This window comes from Anomalospiza imberbis, chromosome 30 (genome assembly GCF_031753505.1).
Source record: "Anomalospiza imberbis isolate Cuckoo-Finch-1a 21T00152 chromosome 30, ASM3175350v1, whole genome shotgun sequence".
Taxonomy (NCBI): Eukaryota; Metazoa; Chordata; class Aves; order Passeriformes; family Viduidae; genus Anomalospiza; species Anomalospiza imberbis.
In genome coordinates this window covers 868,396-891,947 of record NC_089710.1, presented here as the reverse complement: position 1 = coordinate 891,947, position 23,552 = coordinate 868,396, and the positions used below count along the sequence as shown (strand labels likewise).

The 23,552-nt window shown below is 54.9% G+C and overlaps 1 protein-coding gene across 6 annotated transcripts in view; it reads right to left on the bottom strand.

Moving 5' to 3' along the window:
- Positions 1–23,552, bottom strand: part of LOC137463838 (zinc finger protein 420-like) — a 426,927-nt gene that overhangs the window by 68,665 nt on the left and 334,710 nt on the right. Inside the window, exon 2 of one of the 6 annotated variants that reach the window (XM_068175225.1) lies at positions 5,324–5,332. The exons of the other annotated variants lie outside the window; for them this stretch is intronic. Within the exon in view, the coding sequence (XP_068031326.1) occupies positions 5,324–5,332 (9 nt within the window). The remainder of the gene's footprint in view (positions 1–5,323; positions 5,333–23,552) is intronic. 6 annotated transcript variants of the gene reach the window in all.

The following is a 23,552-nucleotide window of genomic DNA, read 5'->3' as shown; positions in this document are numbered from 1 at the left end:
TGGGATTTTAGTGTCATTCAGAGCTGCTCTCCAGCCCTCAGCTCTCCTCACTGCTCAGTTCCCACTCCCTTGTCCTCGTCCTTGTAGCAGGAGGAGCTCTGTGAATCCCCTTGAGCCTCCCCACTCTTCCCAGCCCACGCACCCACCTCAGTTAGGCTGAAGCTGCAGCTTCTCTGTCTCCTGTGGCACACCAGTCCAGTCCCCTGTGCGGGGAGCCCCAGCCCCAGAGCACAGCACTCAGCAGTGCACTCCGGGCTGGAGCAGCTCCCTCCCAGCCCCAGCCCAGGGACCCCTCCAGCCCCAGGGACTGGGGCACGGTCAGCACCCGCTGCTGCAGCCACCGCTTCTGCTGGCCCAGACAGCAACACCCAAACTGGGCTGATCCCGAGGGAGCACCAGCAGGACCTGGATCTGATCCCTGACTCTGGGGCAGGCCTGGACAAATGACCCCAGCAGCAGCAGCACGTGGAGCTGACTTTCAGCACAACCCCTGCCACTCTTCCCTCCCGTGTGCAGCGGTGTCACAGCAGCCTGAGGCACCTGGGAGCCCCCAGGGCCAGCAGGGACTTGAGATGGCAGCCCTGGGCTCCTGGAGCTTGTGCAAGGAACAGAGCTGGGGGACTCCCTGTCCATGGGGAGCTTCCAGATGGAAAAGGCTGCTGCGCCCAGGCAGCTCCAAGGGCAGAGAAAGGAGGGTCTCGACCCCTGGATCTGCGCCAGTCCCACAGTCCTGGGCAGCAGCCACCGAGCCCTGGGGGAGCAGAGGGCACAGCAAGAGGGACAAAAGCAGGCAAGGTCAGAGACTGGAGAGAGCCAGACCCGGCAGCAGGAACAGCTGCTCCATTGCACTCTTGGAGAAAGCTCTTGGCTGGTTCAAAGCGCTGAAAGGCGTGCAGGGCAGAGAGGAGGCCACCCCAAACACTGCTCCTGTTTCCACAGCCTCCCCTCTCCGTGTCCCAGAAGGAATTGGATGGACTGTGTTCTTCTCCCCATGTCGTCCGGTTCAGCACGAGCAGCTGAGCACCAGGAGCTGAAGGAGCTGAAGCCTCAGGCCACAAGAGCTGGGCCTGAGGAGACTTTGTGAGCAAATGAATGCTGCTAACATGGACCTGGCTGAATGCAGCAGATGGAATCATGGAATCACAGAATCCTTTCTGTTGGAAAAGACCTCTGAGCTCATCCAGTCCAGCCGGTCACCCAGCAGTGTCAAGCCCAGCACTAAACCACGTCCCTGAAGTGCCAAGGCCTGGACAACAGCCCTGAGTGAGGCCCTGAGCCAAAGGTGGCCTCTGGATGAACCTTCCAACCAAAGGTTATCTTTGTATCTGCTCACTAATGAAATATGCATGGTCATTAGCGCTGTGATAGATGTATCCACTCATTAGTGAAACATGGATTGACCTTTCTGTGTTTAGAAGCCAGACAAGGCCATGAAATCTGACATCTGGCCTTGTCTGGGGCTGAATGGGCAAAGTCACCTCCCTTGGTTCCTCTTGGGCCCTGGCCAGGCTTTGGGAGGAACCCAGGAGGAAGATGAAACCAGATGTTCCCGCACCAGCAGCGCTGTCAGTTTGTTCATTCAGCGCTGTCAGAGCTGGGCCCTCTCCCAGCGAGGCTGGAGCCTCACCTGTGGCTGGAGGCACCTGCAGGAATTCCCAGTGTCCAGGAGTGGCTCTGCAGCCCTTGGCTGGGACAGCTTCCCCAGCTGCTGTGTGGATCTGGGGCATGGTAAAGCCTGAGGGTAACTGCTGCTGGATCTTTCTTAATCACTGCTGCAATCTTTGGTGCTGCTGGCTGGGTGCATTGCTGAGCTGCTCCTTTTGTGATTCTTTGCTGCTTTGAGCTACAGTCAATGACACTGAGTCCTTCAGTTGGTGTCTGTGTCTTTGGTGCTGACCCTGCCCACTGGGGAAACAAAACTGGCACAGCCTGGCCAGATCACAACAAAATGTCACTTTTTAAATGTAAATGTGAGGAATCAGTCCCATCAGAAATTCCCAGATGGGAAGCCCTTCCCTGGAGTTCCCTGGCTCTGGAGTGGGCTGAGGTCAGAGCACTGGTGTCAGCAGTGGGGCACTCTGTTAAAAGAGGCTGAACCCCTGGATGTCTTCAAATGCATCCAAAAATTGCATGTGGAAGAAGGAAAAGAATTGTGGGTTTGGGAATATGTGGGTGAAGTTTGTAAATGGCACATTGGAAACAGCACCAACAGAAGGAAAAATTGCTTTTGGAATGCTCCCACATGGAGGGACAGAGGAAGGTTAAAACTTGAGCTCAGGTTCATTTGTGCAAGTGAAATATAATATTATTATTATCATCATTAATAACAGTTATATAAAAAAAGAACATGATTATACATTTTTTTCAGATAGAATTAAAAATTGATAATGTGAAATAAGGCTGACAATGCTAATATGTCACCTTTGGCTGCTCACTGTGACACTGAATACCCTACAGAAAAGGACTGGCCAAGACCCAAATGTCACAATAGAACTTTGTGAATTGTGTATAATGAATAAGGGAGGAAGGGATGATGTGGAAACCCAGGACACCGGGAGGATTTCTCTGTCTGCTCTGGGGTGTCCTGACCCCCAGGGGAGCACTGACTTTGACCCTCATTCATGGAGAAAACTTCCAAAGCCTCAAGGTAAACTAGAAGCCACAAAAGTGTGAAATAGATTGTAGAGATTGTAGAGAGGAGTTTAGTATGTCACATGGGTAAGAAATTTAAGCTTTAGGATTTTTAGTATGTTATAGATGGATTCAAGATTGTTATAAATGAATGCTCCAATTTATTAATTAAAGAAAATTTATTAAATTGTCCAAATATAAATTTAGAGAATAACAACGAAAAGCCACTATCAAAAAAAGGTCAGTGCCGAGCCCGGGATCGGCGCTGGGTGAGACACAGGTTTGACCACTAGAGCATAGGGTCCCCTATGTTCACCCCGACTGTTCTGTCCAAGTGATTTATATATGGTTTTTCTTGCCTGAGGCAAAGTCTCTTTCTTCTTTTCTGGGCTGCACCTATTCATGTGGAGTTCCTTCACTGTGGCAAGTTGAACAGAACCCGTCCGATCGATCGTGCTCCTGGAGTTCGGTATTCAGATGTATCTCCCTGATGGTTCTGGTTATCTCACTCTCAACTACTTACAGCGTGTTTCTCGTTGGGCGTTCCAAACATGTACATGTCACTTAGGGCGTGTAAGTGGCGCCATTGTGTTCAGCTGGATAAGATATACAGAAGTTTATTACATACAACAACTTGCAGAGTAAAATCTCGGACACTTTGTTATATATGGGATTTGACGCAGAAAAAGGGAATTAGAGAAAGGGAATTAGCTCATAAAATGAGAAAAAGACGAGAATGGAGATGCGTGAGGGAAAGAGAATGAAGAGAGAAACAAAAAGATTAGCATATAGAATAGCATGGTAGGTTAGTGAACAAAGTTTGGAATAGCAACAGCAAACCGTTTTACCAGCTCAAATGTGCAGCTACCAATAAAACAAAAGCAGCCAGCAAAGCAGTTCAGTAATGTTTTACTTTCTGAATGTCCAGAGGGATTCAGCAAATCAGTACAAACATTCTGAAATACCTTGGCTAATGCTGGAGAATAGGAGGGGAACAGAAGCCCCGTGTTTTAAAAATCCTGCACTGGGACATTGAGCAGTCACTGTGGTGGTGAGATGGTTTCTCCTTGAAGCTGATGAGGGACAAAGCAAACCTCCAGCCAGCCACCCTGCTGAGAGCTTGGCAGTAAAGAGCCTGCAGCCAAGTAGGTGCTTTTCATCAGAAGAATTCAAAATAGTGTGCCAATATCCAAACCTGACCACTGATTGGTTTGACCCAACTTCCTGAAAAAATTCATTTCCATGTCAAACCACGACAAATATGTAAAATGTAACATAAGACACTTGAAAAATGATGAATGCCAAATGATCTGAGTATTAGATCTTTCCTCAAAGAGAATCCTTTTTGCTAACATCTACATGCCAGGAGCTGCAGTGTAGCACCAGGGAGACAAAGGAACCCACCAGTGCTGAAAAGCACCCATCTCCGAGCCGGCCACGTCCATTCGTTTGCAAATTAGGTCCTTTTCTCCCTGCTGCCAGCTGCGGGTTTGAAATACTGTGAAGCAACCTTCCCGTCCTTGGTGGGGTGCTTAAAAAAACTTACAGAATATTTCTTATCAATATAACATTTTTCATACATCTATTTCTCACAAGCACGAATTATCTAAAATACACATAACAATTCCATGATTCCATCTGCTGCATTCAGCCAGGTCCATGTTAGCAGCATTCATTTGCTCAGAAAGTCTCCTCAGGCCCAGCTCTTGTGGCCTGAGGCTTTAGCTCCTTCAGCTCCTGGTGCTCAGCTGCTCGTGCTGAACCGGACGACTCGGGGAGAAGAACACAGTCCATCCAATTCCTTCTGGGACACGGAGAGGGGAGGCTGTGGAAACAGGAGCAGTGTTTGCTGTGGCCTCCTCTCTGCCCTGCACGCCTTTCAGCGCTTGGAACCAGCCAAGAGCTTTCTCCAAGAGTGCAATGGAGCAGCTGCTCCTGCTGCCGGGTCTGGCTCTCTCCAGTCTCTGACCTTGCCTGCTTTTGTCCCTCTTGCTGTGCCCTCTGCTCCCCCAGGGCTCGGTGGCTGCTGCCCAGGACTGTGGGACTGGCACGGATCCTGTGGTCGAGACCCTCCTTTCTCTGCCCTTGGAGCTGCCTGGGCACAGCAGCCTTTTCCATCTGGAAGCTGCCCATGGACAGGGAGTCCCCAGCTCCGTTCCTTGCACAACCTCCAGGAGCCCAGGGCTGCCTTCTCAAGTCCCTGCTGGCCCTGGGGGCTCCCAGGTGGGCACAAGTGGGGCAGCAGAGCCAGCAGGGAGCCTGCGAGTCTCTTCCAGCCCTGTCTGCTCAGAGTTTGGGCCTTGGAGCCTCAGGTGGCCAAAGGCAGCTGCTGCTGGTCCCTCTGTGTGCCCCCGTGTCCAGCAGTGCTGCTCCATCCGTCTGTGCCCAGCCACGGGGAAAAGCCTCAGCCCTGCAGGGCCCGGAGCTGCCGGGCTCTGCCTGAGCAGCTCAGCCAGAGGGAAGGGAGCTGCTCCCCACGGGAACCAGAAGCCAAGGGCTGGAGCACCTCGTTCTGGGACAGAGCCCAAATTCTGTGAGGGAGTAACAGAGTTATTCACGTGCACTGGTGTGTCAGCTCTGCAGGTGCTGTGCCTGCAAACACATGGCTCGAGGTGTGCAAAAGTATTCTGCAACTCTTGGCTGGAGCAGGATGTGAGCAGTGCTGAACTCCAGCTTAGACCAAAGCAAACACTTGACACCTCTGCTCATATCTGCTAGATTTTTTACATCAGGGTATCCAGAGAGAAGTAAACAGAGGAGTAAATATTTTCATTGTTTATCAGAAATGTATCCCATTTTGCTGAACATTTCTTTTTCAGAATGTGTTATCTTCTTAAAAAGAAAAAGAAAAAAGAAAAAAACCCGAGAAAAATATTAAAGAGAAAAAAAAAGAAACAAATGTGTAGTGAAATCTTCTTGAACTTTGGATTAAGAGGTAACTGATCTTTTTAAAAGGAGAACTCATTTAATTTGTGCATGTTCTGATGCCTGGATCCATCTTACGGACTGACATCAGCATCCATTTTAAAGACTTTGGGTTTTGTTTCCAATATTAAGATTTTTTTTTTAATTGGAGTTGAAGCAATAGGAGGATGAGAGATGGATTGTGCACAACTGTTTCTTGAGGGCAAAAATATTGCAGTTTGAAACCTGGACCTAAAGTATTGAAAATGAAACTTACAAATCCCAGTGCATTGTGTGACAGCAGCTTTTCCTATAGGATGTGCAGCATCACAAAGACTTCATCAGTGGGGTTGGGAGGGCTTGGAGCTTTGTCCTGTGCCACTCTGGGATGTCATGAACCAGGACTTCACCTGCCACCAGCCCAGGTCACCCTCTGCCACCGCAGCTCCTTGGGCCTTGTGTCCCCAAAGCAGACACAAAGTGTTTCTGCTGCTCCCCCTTTGCACAAACCCACAGAGAGCTGGGATTTTTCCAAGGCTCGTGTCTCCATTGGGCCATATTCCCAAAGAACCAGCAGCACATCCTGATGAATACGGCGAGTTACGTGGATGGTTGTCAGCTCCACTTCCTGCCTAGAAATCCTGAAACTGCTTCTAAATGCTGCTCCTTCAGCTCCTGGACACCTTCTCACACAGAGCTGGGAAAAAAATCCCCTGGCCACCGGCTAAAAGGTGAGTTATGCCCAAGTTAGAGCTCTGTGGGAAATCTCTGTCCCTCCCTGATGTTTTAATGTATCTGTACATGGGGGTGTGCATGGATGCGTCTTGTATACAAAGGAAGGAGCGTGCAAGCAACGGGACTGACACTTTCAGTGTCCATGCTATTCCATACCCATGGGCACAGAGACACTATGGAAACCCTGGCACAGACAGAGCCTTCTGTCCATGGGTACAGAGACATCCAAGAGCCCCTGGCACACACAGAGCCTTCTGTCCATGGGTACAGAGACATCCAAGAGCCCCTGGCACACACAGAGCCTTCTGTCCATGGGTACAGAGACATCCAAGAGCCCCTGGCACACACAGAGCCTTCTGTCCATGGGTACAGAGACATCCAAGAGCCCCTGGCACACACACAGCCCTGGCACACACAGGCCTGGCAGCACAGGTGGCTTTCCCCACAGGCTGCAGGAGATGAGAACACAACATTTGCCAACACTGACTGCAAGCCACAGCTCTGGGTGCTCCCCGTGAACCTCAGCTCTGGGACCACTGTCTGCCCCAAGCTTCAGGGGCTGCAGTGGGAGCCCGGCTGGGCTCTGCCCTGGGGCCATCCTGCAGGGACAGCTGCAAACAGGGAGCATTCCCTTGCCACAAACAGCCAAGCCAGGGCTGCAGGGCAGCTGCTCCAGCCCAGACTGCACTGCTGAGTGCTGTGCTCTGGGGCTGGGGCTCCCCGCACAGGGGACTGGACTGGTGTGCCACAGGAGACAGAGAAGCTGCAGCTTCAGCCTAACTGAGGTGGGTGCGTGGGCTGGGAAGAGTGGGGAGGCTCAAGGGGATCACAGAGCTCATCCTGCTGCAAGGACGAGGAAAAGGGAGTGGGAACTCAGCAGTGAGGAGAGCTGAGGGCTGGAGAGCAGCTCTGAATGACACTAAAATCCCACTGGACCTCTGAGACATTGCTGCTCCTCAGCCAGTGACAGGATGAGTCCCTAAGCCTGGGGCGCAGCCTTCCTCGTGGTGAGGGGCATCAAGGAAGGCAACAGTGTGATGGAGACTGCCATGGGCTGGGAACTCACTGGGGGAAAAGAGGGAGCAGTTGGGAAGTAAAAGGCAGGTGGAGGAGAGAACTGTTCAGAGAAAGATTGAGCTACAGCTTGAGCAGGCTGCAAAATGTCATTTGGGGTCATCCCAGATTGATTTCATTTCAGAAGCTATTGAACAAGTTTATTTTGGGGTGGTGTCATGTTTTCCTTGGGAGATGTGTACACTCTGCACACTTGAGCTGTGTTGCTGAAATGCTCCAGCAGGTCTGTGCTGCAGGTCACCCCATTTCTTCTTTGGCTGATTGCGGCCCGGTGCTGAGCTCCAGCAGAGCCCTGGCAGAGCCCAGAGCAGCCTCAGCACCCGCAGAGCCCAGCTGCAAGGAGAGAAACCAGAGAGCGCCCGTCAGCTGAAGGCTCCTGTCCCCTTGTCCCAGCCGCCCGCGGTGCCCGGGCCATGCTGGCCGTGCCCAGAGCTGTGCCCAGAGCTGCCCATCCCTGCTGCCTGTGGGAGCAGAGCAGGAGGGCAGGACATGTGCCCAGCCTGCAGCCGGCCACGGCACATCCAGCCCTCAGCAGCTGCCCAGAGCAGGATGCTCCTGTGCTCGCTGCCATCTCCCCAAAGCTCTGATCCCACCATGCCAAGCAGACGGGACCCACCTGACGCCATCCCCCGCTGGAAGAAAAGCTGGTCCCAAACGATGTCCTCAGCCTTCTCCAAGGGCACGGCCCATCCACGCCACAGCTGCTCCCAAGCACTTCCCCATCCAGACTGGACCCCAGCTAGAATGCTTCCTCTAGAAAAACACACAACAAATTATTGAAAATAGATTACAGACAAAAAGGGGAACAAGAAAAAAGGTCAAAAATCATATTACTGTCAGGGACTTGAGGAAGGCCCAACCCCTGCATGCCAGGGAAAAACCCACCCACAGGTAAGGGAAGCCCAGGCTTTCTCCCTTCCTCCCTGCACTGCCCCCCAAAATAATGGTGACCCCAAAGCAAACAGGGGCAGTGGAGCAGCCCAAGCCCTTCCTTGCCTGCAGAGCAAAGCAGCCCCTGCACAGGTTCTGGAGTCCCACCTCTGCTCCCACCATGGGGGTTTGTTTGTGTCGGGCTGGCTGCCCCAGCCCCAGCCCCAGCCCCAGCCCGGGGCACGGTGGGTGCTGGGGCTGTTGGCAGGGCCAGGAGCCCACTCCCATTTCATCACCACCCCAGCCCATCCCCCAGCCCTGCCAAAAGCAGCCTGGCAGCCGACTGAAGGATCAGCTGCATCCGCCCCAGCAAAGGGGGAACCTTTGGTTCCTGGCCAGGCTGTGCAATGCCCAAATCTGGGAGCATCCCCCTGCGTGTGGACTCACCTGCAAATTTCCTGTGGAGCCTGGCTTTGGAGAAGGTGCCAGAATCGAAGTCCATCATCCTCAGCTGCCGGTGACCAGGTGGAGGAAGAGGTTGTCATCCTTGATGTCGTCCTCGCTGTCCCCAGCAGCAGCAGCCCCACCTGGTACAGCTCCTCCAGGGGCTCCTTCTCCTTCCCTGGGGGTGAGCCCAGGCTGTCTGGGTTCTGCCCAGGGCCCCAGCTGTCAGGGAACCAGACAAGCAAACCAGCTCAGATGGCAGCCACCAGTGCTGGGCAGAGCAGCTCAGCTCCAGCAGAAGGGCTGCGTGTTCCCATCTGATGACCCCTGGGCAGTGACACAGGCAGGACAAAATGTCTGGGTTCCTTTGCTTCTGATTGCCAAGGCATGTGTGGAGCTGCAACTTACCAGGGCCTTGCATCAAAGTGTGCCTGTGGCTCTCTCCCTTCTTCTAGGGCCGATCAATATCCTGCAGCCAGGGATCACATAACAGCTCTTCCAACGAGGGCCTGTCCGAGTGCAGCATGGATAAACACCGCCTGATCAGATCTTGGCACTCTGGGCAGAGAAACCAGAACCCGCCGGTCAGCTGGAGAAGGCTCCTGTTGGCTTTGCCCCACTATTCCCATGCCCAGGCCACGCTGGATGTGCTCAGAGCTGGGCCTAAACTTCCCCATCAATTCCCTGTTTTGGAGGAGAGCAGGAGAGCAGGACATGTGCCACCTCCTCAGCAGCTGCCAGAGCGGGATGCTCACGAGCTGCTGCTGTCTCCCAGCACTGGCATTGCCCCCGTGGCCAGAGATGAGGATCCACCTTGAGAGAGCCATTGTGGCAGCGAGAGCTGATGGTCCCAGCTGATGTTCTGGCTCCTCCTGAAAGGGTGCTCCCCGCAGACCATCTGGTGCAGCAGGATGCCCAGGGACCAGATGGTAGCTGGCTTGCCGTAGTAAAATCCAAAGTGGATCCATTCTGGGGGCCTGTATGACCGTGTTCCTGTGGAATACAGATGGGGTTCATCAGGGGGATGCTGCTGCTCCCAGAGCCTGGCCCCAGCATCCCTGGGCGTGTGGGGGCTGCCCCAGTGGCACACGGGGTGACTGCTGCCCTCTCGCCAGCACCTGGGACTTGTGTACAGACTCGGGGTAGGAAAAGAAGCCACTGGGGTTGGAAGAGGGCAGCAGAAGTCCTGGCAAGGCCCGACCATGAGGAGGAAAAACCCACCCAGTGCTTGGGAAAACCATGCCTTCATCCTCCCTGCCTGCACTGCCCAAAAACATCATGAATCCAAAACAAACCAGGTGAGTGGAGCAGTCCAAGCCCTTTCGCACCTGCACACCAAACCGGCTGGGACACAGGTTACGGCCCCCCTCTCTGCTACCCCCACCCACCCGTGTTTTTGTTGGGCCCTAGCCCCAGCCCCAGCCCCAGTCTTGGGCAGAGTGGTGGGCAAAGGCTGCCAGCAGGGCTGGAAGCTGGCTCCCCACCCAGCCCTGCTCAAATGCAACTCAGCTGAAATCTCAGTGCCATGAAGGGCAGCAAAAGGGAGAATCCCCGCTGCCACACCCAGCTTGGGCTGTGAGATGTTGGACCATGAGATGCCAGGACCGAGACCACACCCCTGCATGGGCTCACCTGCAAAGCGAGTGTAGGCTGTGTCTTGCAGGTAGGTGCCACAGCCAAAGTCGATCAATTTGGCCTGCCCAGTGGCCAGGTCAACCAGGATGTTCCCTGGTTTGATGTCCCTGTGCAGGACCCCGCAGCTGGTGCAGTGCTGCACGGCCTCCAGCACCTGGCGGAACAGATCCCGCGCCACCTCCTCGGACAGGAACCCCCGTGCCCGAATGAAATGGTGCAGGTCCTGAGAGCACTCTGGGCGTTCCAGCACGATCAAGATGTCGTTGGGGAGCTCAAGCCACTCCAGCAGCTGGACGACACCGGGGAAGCCAGTGGAGACCTTCTCCAGCAGCACGATCTCCAGGGGTGCGCTGGTGCCGTCGGGCTGCAGGAGGAACGCAATTCCGTCAGTGGGGCTGATGCCATGCCGGGGGTCAGGAACTCCTCACCCAGCCCGGGATGCTCTTCGCCCTGCGCTGGCCCCACGCCCACTCTCCCTCGAGGTGTCCTGGTGGCTCCCACCCTGCCGGGCCTCGGCTCATCCCCGCCCGGCACGGCCCGGCTTCTGCCGCTGGCCCCGCTCACTCACCAGCTCGCCCCAGTGCCGGACGCGGTTCCTTGGCACCCTTTTGATGGCCACCTGCAAGCCAAGAGCAGCAGCAGGCTGAGCTCACCACCCACCCTGCGCAGCCCCAGCTCCATCGCCATCCTCCTCCCCCTTCTCCTCCTCCCCCTCCTCCTCCGCCCCCTCCTCCTCCGCCCGCCGCCGGCCCCGCCGCTCACCGGGGCGCCGTCCGAGAGCCGCGTGGCCGCGAAGACGCTGCCGAAGCCGCCGCTGCCCAGCAGCGAACCCAGCCGGTACCGCTCCTGCAGGGCCTCCTGCGCCTTCCCTGCGGGCGGGACGCGGCTGTCAGCGCTCGGCCCGGGGCCAGGAGCGGCCCCCGAGCGCCCCCCGACCGCCCCGGGCCGGCCCTCCCCAGGCGTTCGCTCCCGGCAACGGGACAGCGGCGGCTCGGGGGCGGCGGCCGCGCTGCCGAGCGGCGGAGCTCGGGCCGGGGAAGCCGCAGCGGAGGCGGCGGCAGCGGCCGCGCCGCGTGTGTCCTCCGCGGGGCCCGGGAGGAGCCGGGGCCGGGGCCAGGCTCGGGCCAGGCGGAGCCAGAGCGAGGCGATGCCGCCCCAGGCGCAGGCACCGATGCCCGCCCAGAAGCGCCACCGCCAGCACGGCCAGAGCCGGGCGGAGGCGAGACCCCGGCGGGGCGGCCGGGGGCGGGGATGGGGCAGCCCCGCCCGGAGCCGGGGGCGGGCCGGGGGCATGGCCCAGCCGGGAATGGGGAGAGAGACAGACTGGGAGAGGAGGGGACAGCGGGAAAGGGAGAGCGGGAGACGGTGCAGGACGGCGGGACAGGGAGAGGAGTAACAAGAGGGAATCAACAAAATCGCTGCTTTCGCTGCTTTGGCTGCTGCCGCCGCTGCTGCTGCTGCTGCTGCTGCTGCTGCTGCTGCTGCAACTGAAGCTCCGGGGCCGTTTGTCCCCGGGGCCGTTTGTCCGTTGCCCGCTCGGCCCTGCGCCCAGCCCCCCGCTCCCCGGGGGCAGCCCCTGAGCCTGAACACGGGAACTTTGCTGTGTTCAGCCCAGATCCAGAGTCTGGACTCCTGCACAGCGGCACAGAAATCCTCTTGGTCGCTGCTGTGCATTGTCCCTGCTGAGGGTCAAACACTATTGGAGCACATTCCCTCAATGTAGAATTTGTGCCTGACCCAAGCACTGCACTTAGTCTCCAGCACTGCTTTCCAAATAAACCAGGGGAAGGCAAACTGTGTGTAGCTTCTGGTATTTTACAGTGTCTCAAACTTGCCATGTCATGGATCTTAGAGGTGAGATCCAGTTGGATTAATGGGATGGAGAAGCAGTGCAAGATGGAAAAGGGGAGCATAAAAATAAACAGAGGAAAACATCTTGGATTGTTTCTTTCTATTTTCATTTCATTTCCTAAAAGCTCATTCAGTTTTCCCAGAATCTTCTCCACAGTCCTGTTTGCTCTTTCCAAGAACCTTTCCTGGAGAACGAGGTGCAGCTCCTGTCACAAGATGTGCCACCAGCTGCAGCTTCTCTTGGCTTTCCAAACCGTGAGTGCAGCATGACTCTTACAGCAAAGCAGGACTAATATTAGAAAAACTTGACAGCTTGTTCTTTCTTTTCCTTGTGGGCTGGGCAGTTGTGCCATTGGTAAGGTTTTCATTGTTACTCTTCTGCCCTAAGAAACCATGACGGGGTACTGGGAATTGTCAGGGAATGCAAGCCTGACTGAATGCAGAGAAAGAATCTGCAGAGCCTGCAGCCAGAAATGGAGAGCTGTGGGATAATCATTCCAACATCCCCATGGGCATCTTGAAAGTGATGTAGAAGATGAAAATGGGCTGACAGAGGGAGTTTGTTTCTGTGTTCACTTTAGATGCTTCTACATCTCATGCACTGATATAATTCAAGAGTTCAATCAATCAATGACAAGCACCAGAACAAGCTGGACCTCTCAGGAGATGACTGAAAGAATCTGAAAAGGAGCAATGCAGGCAATGACGTGGTGATCTTTGTCTGTAAGAATGGTCATTTTTTCCTAATAATTTTCAGTCCACTCCCTCCACTTTTGTCCTTCCTAACAAGGCTATTTTAATCCCAGATTCCCCATGAAATGGGAACCCGGAGCTTGTGGAAGTGCCTGAAAAATGCCCTGCTTCTCTGCAGGGACACTGAGGCTGAAACAGGAACCGGAGCCCTCTCTGGGGAAGCCTCCTCCGAGCTGGAATGTGTGCCGTGCTGGGAGAGGATCAGGAGGGGGAGAACGCTGGGCGATGTGAGGCAGGAGCAGGAGGTTTGGGCCGCAGGACATTCCGTCTGCGCCGCTGCCCCGCAATGGGTGGCCGTGCCCGGGGCTCTGGGCCTGGCCCCGCGTGCGCTGAGCTCCCAACACTGCGGGAGCTCCCCGGGCTGGGCTCAGGTTCCCACTGGGACTGGGCAGCAGGCTGGGCTCCACTGGGATCAGCAGCGGCTGGAAATACCTCTGGGCATCTCCATTTTCTGCTGCTGCTCGGAAGAAACAATGAAGTGTGTCGAGAAGTTCTGGTTTCTCTTTCTCCTGGTGGAATTTTCATTGTATTTGACACTCCAGAGGCAATTTCTGTGATGGCCTCTGTCAGCTGATTCTAGTTCAGCAGCAGCAGCAGCAGCAACAGAGCTGTGTTTGAGCACTGCAGATGTGGCCTGTGTGGCTTTAATTCTCCGTGACTTAGTGCTCAGGGACTTGAGAGCATTTCAAGATCTGCTAATCATGATTCCTGTGACAAAAAGTCTGAGTGTCAATGAGGAGCTGTGCTCTCAGTGGCTTTAAATGAACTAAAGAATCTCCCAGGAAAGTTTTCACCAGAAATCCTCCTTTTGTTCCCTCCTCTGAAGCTGCAGCAGCAATGTCTGTGTGCAGAGATGGGGGCAGATCAGGACTGGCACAGAAGCCCTGATCCTGCTGGCCACACCATTCCTGATCCAGGCCAGGAACCATTGGCCTTCTTGGCCACCTGGGCACACTGCTGGCTCATGTCCAGCCTGCTGTCCATCAGTCCCTGCAGGTCCCTTTCTGCCTGGCTGCTGTCCAGCCACTCTGTCCCCAGCCTGTAGTGCTGCAGGGGTTGTTGTGGCCAAAGTGCAGGACCCGGCACTTGGACTTGTTAAACCTCACCTTGTTGGATTTGGTTCCTGGATCCAGCCCGTCCAGGTCCCTCTGCAGAGCCCTCCTATCCTCCAGCACATCCACACCCACACCCAGCTTGGTGTCATCTGCAAATTTGCTGATGCTGGACTCAATCCCCTCATGCAGATCATCCATGCAGGCATTGAAATCCACGCTGGCTGGCTCTGATCCCTCAGCCATCCTGTGGGTGCCCTGTGATGGCACTCAGGGTGATCTGTTCCAGAACCTTGCCGGGCACCGAGGTCAGGCTGACAGGCCTGGAGCTCCCCAGATCCTCCTTCCAGCCCTTCTTGGGGATGGGCTCACACTGGCACCTCCAGTGCTCTGGGACCTCCCTGGTGAGCCAGGACTGATGGTAAATGATGGAGAGCAGCTTGGGGAGCTCATCCACCAGCTCCCTCATCCCCCTAGGATGGATCCCATCTGATCCCATACACCTGTGAGCATCTGAGTGGCCCAACAGGTCCCCAGCTGCTTCCTCCTGGATTCCAGAGGCCTGTTCTGCTCCCTGTGCCCATCTACCAGCTCAGGAGAACTCTTGTCCTGAGGACATCCTGTCCTAATATTGAAAATTGATACAAACAAGGTGTTAAGTAGCTTGGACTTTTCCTTATCTTTAGTTCCTATATTCTCCACTGCATCCAATAAAGAGTAGGGGTTCAACTTATTCCACATTTTGCCATTAATTTATTCATAGACACATTTGTATTGTTTTTCACAGAAGTGGCCAGGTTAATCTCTAATTGAGGTTACACCTCTTTCTTTTTTTTTTTTTTTTACTGCATGACCTGACAACATCCTTAAACACTTGCTAAGTTGCCTGACCTTCTGTCCAAAGTTAATGCACCCTCTTTTTTCCCTTAAGTTCACACAAAAGCTCCACGGGCAGCCAGGGCAGTCATTTTCCTCACCAGTTCATCTTTGGCCACACTGGGACAGGCTGCTCCTTCCCCCTTAAGATTACTTTCTTGAAATGTGTGCATCCTCCCTGGACCCCTTTGTTTTTAAGGGTAATTTCCCATTAAAAATCAGAACCTGATTCGGTACTCCCCAAATCTCCATCCTAAATAGGCCAATGTCTGCCCTTCCTAATTCCAGTGTGGAAGTTTTGTTGCTGCCCCTCCTTCTTTCACAGATCATTGAAAACTTGATTATTTCATGGTCACTGTGCCCCAGGCAGCCTCCGACCCCCACATCTGCCACCAGCCCTTCTCTGTTTGTGAGCAGCAGGGGACAGAGCTTTCCTTGGGAGAGGGAGTGTTATCAAAAATTCGGTAAAACAGAAATCTCCTTCACACCAATGCAGCATTAAGAAGCAGCATTCTTTATTCAGCCGGGTGCACGGGGGATAGCTCCTCCCAAAGCCGAGCATGCTGAGTGCAGGAAAGTTTCTGTTCATATTCTGTATTTTGCACACATATTCACTGATTGTCCTGGACTAAACAAACATCTGATAATCATTTCCCCAGAATCATTAACATATTTCCCCTCCCCTTTACCCATGCGTTCTTCTGTCCTGGGGGTCTCTCTGGTGGTCCCTGGTGGTCGTGGACCCCAATGTTCCAGTGGGCCTGGCTGAGCTGGCAGGACACTGAGGCTGGTGAACTTCCAGTTCCCCTTCTGACACAATGGGCATTGTGTGGTTTCCATAGGCCTGGGGTTTTGGAGAACAAGCTCCAGGTGTCAGCTCACCTGGTGGAGACAATTTATCATCTGGTAACATGAGGTCACAGAGTGATCTATGACATCACAGAGTGGGTTATGTGAGGTTATCGAGCAGCTATGAGATCATCTGCTTCTGTGACATCTCAGAGCAGTCTGTGACATCACAAAGGGGCTGTGTGACATTCCAGGAGGGCTGTGTGAGGTCACTGGGTTGGTCACTCCGCCCCAGCTCCCCCTCACAGTTTCTCCCAACAAGTCTAATGCTGTTCATGCCCAGCAGGGTCCCTGTCTCCCGGTATCCCCCCTGTCCACCTGGAGCCACAGCCCCCACCAAAGGATGTTCCACAGGATCCACCCCAGAGCCTGACATGGGGAAAAGGGGCCAGGGCTGTGTGACCAGGACATCAAGGACGTGGATTATCCAGGTCCCTGTGGCCTGGGTTGGGTTCCCCAGGGCAGGAAAGATGTCTGGCAGCTGGAGCAGGGTTAGGGAAGGGCCTCCAAGGTGGGGCTGGAGCCCTTGGGCTGTGAGCAGTGGCTGAGGGAGCTGGGCTTGACCAGCCCGGAGCAGGGAAGGCTGAGGGGCTCCTCATCCCAGTCTGGCAGTGCCAGCGAGGAGGGGATGGAGAACACAGAGCCAGGCTCTTCACCGGGGGCCTGGTGGGAGACAGAAGCCAATGGGTGGAAGGGGCAAGAGGGGAGATCAGCCAGGCCAGGAGGAGATTAAATGAGTCACGCTGGTTTCAGCATTTCCTCAACACCAAAAGCAGCCTGACCTCCCTTCTCCATCCACCACTGACAGCTTTGCAAATCAGGAATTGTTTGAGCTGTTTTACCCACACTCCAGGACGAGCATCCTGATACAAGAAATTATTTGTGTTTATATCTATCACAAGACCACATTTGTATAAAATCAATTTTTATATGGAAATCACTTGTGGATGCTGGACTCATCAGACACTGCTGGGACATTGCACACTGCTCAGGGAAGAGTGTGATTGTTATTAAATTGTGTCCTGTTCAACCATGGTCTGTTGGCCATGAAGAGAAACTTTCTGTGCCTCTGAGTCTCACCAGTTTCCGACCCCCAAAGGACACAAACCTGATGAGTTGTGGTTCCCAGTCCAGTGGTGGCACTTGGACCTCCCTCCATCCCCAGAGCAGAGCTCCCTTGTCCCAGAAAGTCCCTGGCAATGCAGGGATGAAGGAAACAGGACAGACTGTAGGGATCAGGGGCAGGGCACGGCCAGGGATTTGGGGTGGTTGTGAGCCCAGGGCAGGACCTGGCCCTTGGCCTTGGTGAACCTCATCCAATTGTCCTGGGCCCATGGCTCCAGCCTGTCCAGATCCCTCTGCAGAGCTTCCTGCCCTCCAGCACAGCCACACTCCCACCCAGCTTGGGCTCACCTGGGAACTGACTGAGGGTGCCCTCGATGGCCTCGTCCAGATCAGCAATAAAGAGATTTCACTGACCTGGCCCCAATCCTGAGCTCTGGGGACACCCCTGGGTGTGACTCCACTCCTCAGCTGCTCTGAGTGCCAGGGGTTGGATGAGGGAAATGGTGGGGAGGGCTTGGGGACAAAGTGTTATTGATTGTCAGCCATGAAGGGTCTTGATTTTCTCATCTATTCAGACTGCATTAGGAGGTGCTGGGGGTCAATATCAATTGGACATTGCTGATATCAATCTATAAGCAGGAAAAGGAAACTGGACAAACTATTTCAATAAAGTCTATTCACTTTGAATACACTTCTGAAATCTGTCTAATTAAGCACAGAAGAATTGAAAGCTGCCATAATTCCCAGCGGCATTTTTTGTTTGGGAGTTTTAAACAAATCACAGAATTCCTGAACTGAAGAGCTCAAGAGAGAAGAGACCTCTGGAGTAGTGAAATTCATCAATAATCTCCAAGTGGCTGATGATCCATCCCCATCAGAGTAGCAATGACCAGCAATGGGCACAGCTTTGTGGCTGCCCCAGCTCTGGGATGGGCCCTGGCCCTGGAGCAGGAGCAGCTCTGGAGGGCCCCAAGGTCGGGCTCTTGTGCTGGCCTGGGCAGATGGGATGGCAGCAGGGGCTGCAGAGCTCTCAGCACCTCAGCCCGAGGGGAGCAGGGCACCCAGGGAGCCTCCTTTGGCCTTGGCCAAAGCCCGACTCAACCCATGGCTGGGGCTGAGTCCTGGCTGAGCTGCAGCTGCTGCTGTGCCCTGGCCAGGGGCTGAGGCCGTGGGGCCAGTGGCCAGAGCAGCCTGGGCTGAGCAGAGCTGTGGGGCCAGAGCCGGCTGGGCTGTGCTGGGGAGAGGCCCTTGGTGCTGCACAGAGCTCAGGGCAGCTGGCAGAGCTTGCAGGGAGCTGGGCTGGGCTCAGAGAGCCTGGCACAGAAACCATCAGTGTCCATCTCAGCCTGGCTGAGCGTGCAGGGGCCAAGGAGAACAGCCCAGGGTCTGCAAGTTCTCTGTGTGGGAGCTGAGCTGGTGAGCCCCTGAGCCCTCCCGAGTGCTGGGGCTGCACCTCCAGCTCCAGAGGAGACGTGACAGATGGGAGCAGAGATAAATAATTCTTGCTGGATTCCTTATTGTGTTTGCTTATACAGGTGACCTGGATCCATATGTAGACGAGGTGTTTTGTTTCAGCAAACACTGGTAGAGTGAGAAGAATAATATTTTTTAGCTGAAAATAGTATTTCATGCATAAGACACAATGAGAAAGAAAAGACACATATGATCAGAAGAGCATCTGAGTTTTTTAGAGGATGAGAGACTCATTGATGTTCCAGCAGTCAAACCTGCTCAAATACTTTCCTCAGGACTTCCTTGAGATGAGAGGTGACCACCAGAGGACCAGGCCAACCAGAGGTGTCTGTCCTGCCAGCTTTTGTCTGGGAGAACCCTTGCATATAGGGAATTTTTCAGGAGGAGTATCAGTTTTGGCTGTGGGCACCTGGAAAGACGGATGGTTCTTTTCCATAGGAAGGAAAGCACAGAGCTCCAGTTCTCCAGGGACAGATGAGAGGCAGCCCTCAACATTCCAAGATCAGCTGGACCTGTCAGGTAGCCCCTGGGAGGCCAAACCCTTGCTTCCATGAGGCCTTGCATTGTCACAGGGGTCTCCTTGATGCCGCAGTATCACAACGGACCCTTGGTTCCATGGGGACTCCCAGTGTCAGAAGGGTCTCCTTGGTTCCATGAGGCCCTGCAGAGCCCCTTGATTCAACGAGGCCTCAAAGTGTCACCATGGCCTCCAGGCTTCCATGAGGCCCCGCAATGTCACAGTGGACCTTTGGTTCCATGGAGTCCTGCACTGTTCCATGGATCCTTAGTTCCATGGGGCCCTGAAGTGTCACAATGGACTCCTTGGTTCCATGGTGCCACACAGTGTGACAAGTGCCCCTTGGCCTGCCAAAGCGCCATAGTGTCACAATGGCCCCTTGGATCCATGGGGCCTGTAGTGTCACAATGGCCCCTTGGATCCATGGGGCCTGTAGTGTCACAATGGCTCCTTGGATCTATGGGGCCTGTAGTGTCACAATGGCTCCTTGGATCCATGGGGCCTGTAGTGTCACAATGGCTCCTTGGATCCATGGGGCCTGTAGTGTCACAATGGTCTCCATGATGCCATAAGGCCTTGCAGTGTCACAACAGAGCATTGGTTTCACTGAGCCCCACAGAGTCACTATGGCCCCCTTGGCTGCACAGGGCTCTGGAGTGCCACAATGCCTCCTTGGTGTCACAAGGCCTCAAAGTGTCCAAATGGCCTCCATGGTTCCATGAGGCCCTGCTGTGTCACAGTGGACCTGTGGTTCCATGATGCCCCATAGTGTCACAATGGCATCCTTGGTTCCACGGTGTCAGAATGGCCCCTTCATCCCATGGACACCCACAGTGTTCACTGTAGTGCCCTTGATTCCACGAGGCCCTGCCATGCTCTAATGGCCCCTTGGTTCCAGTGGGTCCAAAGTGTCAGAAGAGTCTCCATTGTTCCATGAGGCCCCGCAATGTCACTGTGCTCCCCTTGGTTCCACAGGATCCACAGTGGAACAACGGACTCTTGGTTCCATGAGGTTCCTCAGTCACAATGGCCTCCTTGGATTCACAGTGTCACCATGGACCCATGGCTCCACAAGGCCTTGCTGTGTCAGAATGGCCCCTTGGTTCCAAGAGGTTTCTCAGTGTCACAATGGTCTCCTTGGATCCGCAGTATCACAATGGACCATTGGTTCAGTGTGGCCCCAAGGTGCCAAAATGGATTTTGGTTCCATGGGGGTCTGCTGTCTCACCATGGACCCTTTGTTCCATGAGTTTGCTCAGTGTCACAGCTGACTCCTTGGTTCTGTGAGGCCCTGCTGCCACCAAATCTCTGAAATATCAGAATGAGGCTCCTTAACACTCATTTGCTATTTCAGAGGGTATCGTTTATTCAGGCCTGAGGTCTAACATGGGATAACTCCTAACCTGACGTGGACATGTAATTCTACCAGTGTGTTGCTCATATACAGTCGCTAAATGCCAATTACAATTTACCCATTTCCATAAATCCCACCCCGAGTTCCCAGATTCAGTCTTTGTTTTCTCTATCACTGCACCCTTGAGCCAGATATCTTCTTCTCTTCCAGCCATCCTTGCTGGGAAAGCAGCCCCTGCATGCCTTGTTCCTGTGCTGGAAGTTCACAGGCACGGTAAAAATGGAATGAACCCTTTGGGTCTCAAGGCCAAGGCTTTGTGTGGCCAGGCAGGGGCAGGCAGGAGGCAGAGCTGTCAGCAAAGGAAGGGGCCAGCGAGGTGGGGCAGCCGGGAGATGACGACAGCCTGCAGGGACAGAGGCCAGGGCAGGGACACCGCAGGACAGCCTGGGCTGCAGAGGGCACAGGGATGTGCAGCAGCTGCAAGGCCCTGACAGAGCCAACCTGTGCAGCCCTTTGGCCATGGCTGCTGGCCCTGGGCCTGAGGCCACGAGGGGACAAGTGACCCTTGCAGCCCTGGGGCCTCATGGCCTCCTTGTCCCTGCTCAGCAGCCTGGCAGGGGCCACCCCATGGTCCTGCCCTTGGCATGGCACATCCCCACATGGCAGTGCCCATCCCGGGAAGAGCCCTGAGCAAGGAGGGAGGGACAGGATCTGCCTTGCCTGGGGCTGGGGCTCAGCCTTGGCCCTTTGCATTCCTGAGACACATCCAGGTTTGCTCAGCGCCAGAGACACCTTTGCCTTGTTTGTCCCCACCTGTCATCAGTGCCTCCAGGGTTCTGCTCTAACTGGAACCTGGGGACACTTTCTCAGTCGTGTCCCTCAGTGGGACCCATTAAAACTTCAAGAAACTTTGGTGTTTAACTTTGAGTTCTTGAGAAGTTTAGACACTCTCAGGGACTGAGTCTGGTGTAAACAACACCAAAGCCCTGAGAGGGCCATTAAAGCTTTCCTAGTGCAGTTATGGAGAAAGATTTCAAAGAGCTTGTAAGAAATACACTGTCCTCTTCCAAAGGGTGTATTTTATTACATTTCTCTTTAGAGCAGAGGCGATTGCAGCATTCTGTGATTGATACTGACCCAGGCTCTCCCCTCAGGAGCTCTGGCCTGCTCAGAGCAGCTGTGCCTTGAGCTCTGGCCCAGTGTGGACAGCCTTGCTCCACATTGCCCAAGCCCATCCTGTCTGTCCTCGCTCACCTGGGACCTGCTGTGCTTGCAGAGCTGGCTGCACCCAGCCTAAGAGGGGCTTTCCCTTTGTCTATTTTTGAAGCAATCTAAAACTCCCGAGTTTCCCCATGAAAACAGACACACTCCTCAGCTGTATGCCAGCCCAAGGTGCAACCAAAACCACTGCAGACCTGCCCTGGGCCAGCTGTGAGGGTGGATCATCAGCCCAAGCTGCACTGGGCCACTGCAAGGGGCCGTGGCCGTGGACACTGCACTGACCCCACTGCTGGGTTTGGCTGCCACGGCAACCCTGAGACATTAAACTGTCCTTGGAAACACTGGGGAGGACTGGGACATACTGGGGGACACTGGGAATGCTGTGAGAGACAGTGGGACATACTGGGAGTGACCCTGGGAAGGACTGGGACAGCCTGGGAACACGAGGAATGCTGAGGGGAATCTGGGTGGACTGGGATGGACTGTGGGGGTACACACTGAAACATACTGGGGCATACTGGGAGTGATGCTGGGGGATAATGGGACAAACAGGGGACACTGGGAACGCTGTGGGGTTGTACTGGGGGACACTGGAGCTGACTATGGATGGCACTGGGGGAAACTGGGAGGGACTGGGAATGAACTCAGGTGTACTGGGAGGGACTGGGGTGTACTGGGAGGGACTGGAGGAGCACTGGGGTTGTACTGGGCTGTACTGGGGATGCACTGGGCTGTACTGGGAGGGACTGGAGGAGCATTGGGGCTGTACTGGGCTGTACTGGGGATGCACTGGGCTGGACTGGAGGGGTTGGATGGGCTGTTCCCGCCTCCGCCGCCTCCCATTTGCCGGGGCTCCCGCCCATCACCGCCCGCAGCCAATCAGCGACAGGCATTGTGGCCCTGGGGCGGTGCCTGGAGTCGGCGCCATACTTCCGCTAGTGCCTACAACTCCCGTCATGCCCCGCGGCCCGATTCAGCCCCATTGGAGCCGGCACTACAACGCCCGTCATGCCCCGCGCTCCACAGAACCCCCTCGGTACCCGCCCCCATCTGTCCCGTAAGTGTCCCCCAGACCCTCCAGGATCCCCAAGTGCCCCTCAGCGCCCATTCGGGACCCCCCAAAGGCGCCCCCGGATCCCCGGAGTGCTCCCGACCCCACGGATGCCCGGCACAGCCACTGCTGGGAATTCATCTCCTCTCATCCCCCGCGGCCCCAGAGCCCCTCAGAACACAGTCACGCGCCTAAACCGCCTGCCGTACCCCGCGCCCTAAGGAGCCCGGGTAGAGCTCCCCGAGCTCCCCCCAAGTTCTCCCGAACCGTTTACGTTCGCCCCGAGGGCCTCAAGTCGCGGCTCGGACGCGAAAGTGTCCCCCAAGGGCCTTCCCGGACCCCCAGACGCCGCGTCCCAGCCACTGCCGGGACTACAGCTCCCATCATGCTCCGCGGCGCACGTCCCGCACGATTGCAGCCGTGACTTCATCTCCCGTCATGCCCCGCGCCCCATCGCAGCTGCGCCTAGAACTCCCGTGATGCTCCGCGGCCCCGTTCAACCGTATTCTACCCGCGCCTACAACTCCCATCACCCCCCGCGCCCCGGAGAGCCCCGCTGGAGCCCCCCAAGTGCCCGCCCGGGCCCCGCGGGGCCCCAAATTCCCCTCCCTGACCTCCAAGGGCCCCCCTGGACCCCCAAGTGCTCCCCCGGACCCCGAGCTGTCCCTCAGAACCCCTAAGTGCCCCTCCAAGTGCCCACCCGGCTCCCCCAAGTGTCCTCCAGACCCTCAAGTTCTCTCTGAATTCCCTCCCCAGGCACAGAACTGCCCCAAATGTGCCCCAGAAATGTTCCAAGGATCCCAAAGTGGCCCCTCCTTAACCCTGCCTGTGAAAAATGCATGTTTTATGATTGGCTTTTCGCAAATATTAAATTGAATACTATATGTATTATGTTATATTGATTAGAAGTGCTGTATTAACATTTTAATAGTATGGTATATGTAGTTTTGTAGTTAAAATAGAGCCTATGTATGTGGGTTTTTTTTTTTACTAGCTCAAGCAAGAGATGAGATAATGAAGAAACTCTTCACACAGAGATGACAATGATGGGGGCCCATAAAGAATTACTGCCTCCTTATCGGAAAAGACAAACATTCTTCCACCTTCTCTCCGTCTTTATGGAAACACCAGGATTAAGGGGAAGAAGTTGACAAAAACCAGAAAAGTTCTTAATTTGCAAGGAATTTATGCATCATG